Source organism: Myotis brandtii, unplaced genomic scaffold, assembly GCF_000412655.1.
Source record: "Myotis brandtii unplaced genomic scaffold, ASM41265v1 scaffold1173, whole genome shotgun sequence".
Lineage (NCBI taxonomy): Eukaryota > Metazoa > Chordata > Mammalia > Chiroptera > Vespertilionidae > Myotis > Myotis brandtii.
Window position 1 is genome coordinate 205,727 of NW_005354061.1, and position 5,941 is coordinate 211,667.

At 60.9% G+C, this 5,941-nt stretch overlaps 1 protein-coding gene across 1 annotated transcript in view; it reads right to left on the minus strand.

Moving 5' to 3' along the window:
* Nucleotides 1-5,941, minus strand: part of EGFR (epidermal growth factor receptor) — a 105,316-nt gene that overhangs the window by 27,915 nt on the left and 71,460 nt on the right. The window contains 4 exon segments of the mRNA XM_014530349.1: nucleotides 56-186; nucleotides 1,113-1,229; nucleotides 3,059-3,200; nucleotides 4,555-4,673. Of these exon segments, the coding sequence (XP_014385835.1) occupies nucleotides 56-186; nucleotides 1,113-1,229; nucleotides 3,059-3,200; nucleotides 4,555-4,673 (509 nt within the window).

The following is a 5,941-nucleotide window of genomic DNA, read 5'->3' on the forward strand; positions in this document are numbered from 1 at the left end:
AGAGGCAGCCCCTGCCCCCCACTCACCCCTAGAAGGTGGCCCCCCACCCCCCGACTCACCCCTTGAAGGCCACGGGCAGGATGTGCAGGTCCCCGCTGATGGTGGTGCAGTTGCGGAAGTGCCTGATGTTGGTGGCGTTGATGGACAGGGTGTCTCTAAACTCCCCGATCCCTATCCCGTTGCACACTGTGGGGAGAGGGACACGCAATCCCGTTCATGCCTGGGGACCTGAGCAGGCAGGGGGCCCAGGGGGAGGGGCGGGGCGGGAGCGAAGCCGTGAGACTGTCACTGCCCAACCATCGCCCATTCACTTAACACACACTGATGGAGGCCCGGAGCCACGGCGGGTTCCAGGGACAGAGGTCAGAGAAGGACACGCGGTCGCCGTCCTCACTGGACTATGTCCCCTCCTCAGTGTCTCCCACGGGGACCAGGGCCTAACGGCAGGGGATCCCCTTGCCCTCCTTTGTCAGCGCTGACCTGTGTGGGGCTCCCATTGGTACCCTAACCACACCTCCGCCTTCCTACCACCCTGAGCTGGCTGTGGCCTTGTCTTCCATCTTAGAGAAAACACACACACGGTTTTTTAAATCAAAAAGCAAGATGCAGTCCAGCCAGTGTGGCTCAGTGGTTGAGCATTGACCTATGAACCCAGGAGGTCACAGTTCAATTTCTGGTCAGGGCACATGCCCGGGTTGTGGGCTCCATCCCCAGTGTGGAGCGTGCAGGAGGCAGCCAATTAATGATTCTCTGTCCTCATTGATGTTTCTATCTCTCTCTTCCTCTCTGAAATCAATTAAAAAATAATAAAAAAAAGATCAGTGAGTTTGTGCGTGGGGCCCATGGATGCCTCCTGTACAATGATCGCACTTTCGGGGTCTGTGTGTGAAAATTTACAGAATAAAAGATAAAGTAGGGGGTCAGCAGGGATAGGTTGGCCTGGAGGGTACTCCAGGGACAGGGCACGGAATAAAGGAAGGAAGGGATTGCTGAGCCGGAGAGAGAGTCACCGGAACCTCTCCCAGTGCCGCCGAGGAGCCTGGCGGGGCCGGGGCACCCAGCCCAGGACCGGGGAGGCCGTGTCCCCACGCTGCGCCCACGCGGGCTCCTACCTTTGCGACAGGGCCCTTCGCACTTCTTGCACTTGCGGACGCCGTCTTCCTCCACCTCATGGCTGTCGGAGCTGCAGGCCCGCACGCAGGAGCCGTGGTCGGTCACCACGTAGTTCCCTGTGGCGGGGGGAGGGCGGGGAGGCAGGTGTGAACACAGCGCCAGGTGTCTCTGGGGTCGTGTCCTCCTGAATCGTGGCCGATGACAGGGCCCGTCATCCTCTCATTTTGTTTATTTTAAGGACAAAGAAGGGAAGGCTGCAGACTGAAAAGGAATCGCGCTCAAGAGCTTTCATCGCGTCCCAGGCCCTGATGGCAAACAGATCCTCCTCCCAGGCGGAGCGGATGTGCGGGAGCCGCTCCCCCCAGGCTTAGAGCTCTCCTCCCCGCTCTTTTTTTTTTTTAGGTTTTACCTCCAGGACTTATGATCGAAGCTCGAATCTTTATTAAAAATATGTGAGCCCAGCTGGTGTGGCCCAGAGGTTGAGCGTGGACCTATGAACCAGGAGGTCAGGGTTCGATTCCGGTCAGGGCACAGGCCCGGGTTGCGGGCTCTCTCCCCAGTGTGGGGCGTGCAGGAGGCAGCCGATCCATGATTCTCTCTCATCACTGATGTTTCTCTCTCTCTATCCCTCTCTCTTCCTCTCTGAAATCAATAAAACTATATTAAAAAAAAATAGGCGAGCCTGAACGACAACTCCGCTCCCCTCAACGCGGCCCCGAGGCTGGGTTTACTCCCGGGGCTGTGGCCTGCCTCGCGGCCTGCGCCTGGCGGGGCCTCTGGCAGCTGGTCCGGCACCTCCGCCCTCTCCTGGCCCCTCGCCTCACGGTGCACATGGGGCTCGTGTCCACACAGACGTCATTCTCTCCAGGGGCCTCCGCCTGCTTGGGCCCCAAGCCGACCTCACACACCTCCCCGTGCTGCTCATCCTCCTGGGACGCGCCTGCTGCGTCCGGGGCTCTGTGCTTCCTCTGGGTTGTCACCCCCTCGCCAGCCCTCTCTCAGGACCACGTCTGCCACATCGGGACGAGGACTTCCTCATCCCGTCACTCCCTGCCCGTGGCCATCCCTCCATCTCCCTGTCATTTTCTTCTGCCCAGAAGGTGAACATTCTCATCCCCGCAACCCGCAGAGCTCTCCCTCTGCCGCTGCTGTAGACGCTTCTCCTCGCTCCCTCTCCCCTGGGAAGTCAAGGCCGGTCCTAAGCGCGTTAACTAGACAACCCTGTGCTTCCGCTATGCGGCCGGGGCTGCTGTCACCACTTCCTAGAGCAGCGGACCAGTCGCTGCATATGCAAATAAGCAAAACCCAGCGACGGCAACAAAACAGCAGGCGACAGTCCCCCCAAGGGCCCAGGCCCCCTCTATCCACTGAGCAAAGGCAGCTCTGACACCCCCTGCTGGGGCCTATCACACACCTCCCTCCTGGGTGCAGCAGCCCAAGGGCGAAACGGCCCAGGGGCTGCGGGGTTAGGCCCACCGGACAGCTCACTGCCCTGGACCTCAGTTCCAGGTGCTGCCCAACACCTGCGGCAGCGACCTACCCATCACCTGCGGCATGATCTACCCTCACCTGCGGCACGACCTGCCCCGTCAACTGCGGCATGACCTACCCTCACCTGGGGCATGACCTACCCTCACCTGCGGCAGCGACCTACCCTCACCTGCGGCATGACCTGCCCCGTCACCTGTGGCATGACCTACCCTCACCTGCGGCAGCGACCTACCCTCACCTGCGGCAGTGACCTACCCATCACCTGCGGCATGACCTACCCTCACCTGTGGCATGACCTATCCATCACCTGCATTCGGATGGGCCCTGGCCACATGCCTGACAATGAGGCACACGCCGACCAGACGCTGCCTGAGCTGGGGACTCGGGGTTCCCGTAGGAGGCGCACGGGAAACGGATGCTGGAGCCTGAAAGGGCGTGGCGGGCGAGGACTCACGGGGACACTTCTTCACACAGGTGGCGCCGAAGCTGTATTTGCCGTCGGGGTTGACGTCCATCTGGTAGGTGGTGGGGTTGTACAGCATGAGCGGCGGGCAGGTGTCCTTGCAGGTGGCGCCGTCCCGGAACCGGCGGCAGACCTGCGAGAGGCATGGACACGGGACATCGGAGGAGCCGCCTCGCTGTCCCGGACCTCGGACCGGGTCATGTTAAATGGGCGACCACTTTGGGCCTAAAGGACATTGCTTCCCAGAGCGCTGTGAGCAGACAGCGAGGGAGCAGAGGCGGACAGTGAGGAACAGTGTTAGCGTCCGTGTCACCATGGCAGCTTTTCTGCCAATAGCGAGCCCTCCTGCTCTGGATGCATAAAACCCACGGCTTGGTCTCCTCCTGGGACACTGGGCTTCTGCCTGAATCAGCGCTTCCCAAATCTCGTTCTCTCTCTCTCTCTCTCTCTCTCTCTCTCTCTCTCTCTCTCCCTCTCCCTCTCACGTTGAAGCCTTTCATTTTTGCTGACCGGCGCAGGTGCGCGGAGCGGGCCGTTGGGTTCTGTCCGGAGGCCTCAGTTACGCTCCGGTGCTCGCTTAGAGCGGACGACCCAGCGCCGTGCGTGGCACAGCCGGAGAGACCGTCCTCTCAGGAGCATGGCTTTTCTGAAACACGTGTCCCAACTGCGAGCCTTATGATTGTGGGGAGAGGAAAATGCATGTCTCCATTAGTGGGCAGAACGACACAGAGCTCGCACGCTGGGCGGGAACCTCGAGGGTGTTCTGCTCACACTCCATTCACGCCAGCTGCCTTTACAGAGGACACTGCGGGTGTGGTTCAGGGTACTGCCCGCCGCAGGGGCCCTCGCCTGGCAGCGTGCCGCCTGCAAGGACCAGGCCAAACGGGGCGCTGCCTTGCAGCTCGCCCCCTCCCGCCGTCGCTGACTGCAGGGCTTATACCAGCCTGGGGCTCAGGACTTCCAAGGTGCTCACCCTCGGGGGCAGCTGCATGGGCCCCATCACCCCCCAGGCAACACGGATTTCGTTAGGGCGTCCTGCAGTCCCGGGACAGACAGGAGCACCCCAAGACCGCCTGCGTGGGGTGCCGGCAACCTCTGAGCCGTGGTGGGAAGAGCAGAGCCCTCGGGGCCCTGGGCCCCGTCTAAGTCTCTGCGGCTCATTCCCCTTAACGATAAACCACACATATTTAGTCCTCGGTGTTCGTTCTATGCCTAGGGCCTCGTACGAATGTCACGTGGACCATTTAACAGAGAGGCACTCTACCCACCACCATCAGCCAAGGAGACCGGAGCACAGAGGTCACAGCCGCGGCCCAAGGTCACAGAGGGAGGGGGGAGGCAGGACGATGACAGAGGCTCTGGTCCCAGGAAGGGCGGCGTCCTCGCCCGCTACCACAGACGGTAATCCACACACCGCAGCCACGGAAGCCGCCCACGGGGGCTGGGTGGGGGGCAGTGCCCGGGAGGCTGGGGGCAGCGGGCCTTACCAGGCGGTCGCTCTCGCGGGGCCCCGTGCAGCCAGCGGCACACTGGTTGTGGCAGCAGTCACTCGGGGACTTGCCCCGGCAGCGGCCGGAGCACTGCTGGGCGCAGATGGTCTTGGTCACTGAAAAGGAGCACAGGTCACGGTGAGCCGGGAGCGGGGGGGGGGGGGGCCCCCAGGGACACCCTGGAGCACATGGGGGAGGGCTGGGGGGTGGGAAGTGATCAGGGAGGGACCTCGTTCAAGCTCCCGGACACCCCCGTTCTGCCAGACTAAACCCAGTCGTGACCGTTCTGACGGCGCCTCAGTCTCCCTTATTTTTTGTTGTTGCTGCTACTCTTCACCCAAGGATAGTTTTCCATGGATTTTTAGAGAGAGTGGGAGAGACAGAGAGAGAAACATCGATGTGAGAGAGACACATCGATCGGTTGCCTCCTGCACGCCCCTGACCACGGCTGGGGAGTGAGCCTGCAACTGAGGTACGACGTGCCCTTGACTGGAATCGAACCCAGGACCCTTCAGTGCATGGACTGACGCTCTATCTACGGAGCCACACCAGCCAGGGCTTCCTGCTTGCTTTTAATCACTGGGGAGAACTGACCAGGTGAAGTCTAGACCTCTAGAGCTGCTAAGCCATTAGCTACTCGTTGGAACTGAGCTTCCGGTGGCACCAACGCACATACAAGTGACCGAAAAGACAGCCAGGGAGCCGTGTGGAAGGATGTAAGAGTCACGTCACGGTCAGACGGTCTGTGAAGGACGGACGGCCAGGAGGTAGGTGACAGGTCCCCAGACCCCTGGCCATCGGTGCCCCTACCCTCGGAGCCCACAGAAAACCCTCCTGAAAAAGTCGCTCGGACTTCTCGGTAGGTGGGTCCCAGAGCCAGGGGTGTGTGTGTGTGTGGGGAGGGCCGGCCGACCAGCCTCCTGTTCCCAGGAAGCGCCGCCGGGCACTGCTCCCAGGGGATGACTGGCGCCTGCGGCTGACTTTCGCTCATTTATGGCCGCCTGGCCCACGTGCCCACAACAGCCGGCACCGGATTCCCCGCGGGAGGCTGGCAGGATTGGTGTTCACTGGGCTGCTCACGTCTGGCCTTACGAGCAAGAGTGACTTTTAGGTCTGGCCGGTGTGGCTCAGTGGTTGAATGGGAGGTCACAGTTCAATTCCTGGTCAGGGCACAGGCCTGGGTTGTGGGCTCGATCCCCAGGGTGGGGTGTGCAGGAGGCAGCTGATCAATGATTCTCTTTCATCACTGAAATTTCTCTCTCTCTCTCTCTCTCTCTCTCTCTCCCTTCCTCTCTGAAATCAATAAAAACATACTTAAAAAATGGCAGAGGCATTACTGAAAAACAAAAACAAACAAAAATACTGGCTTTGGGGCCTTCACACA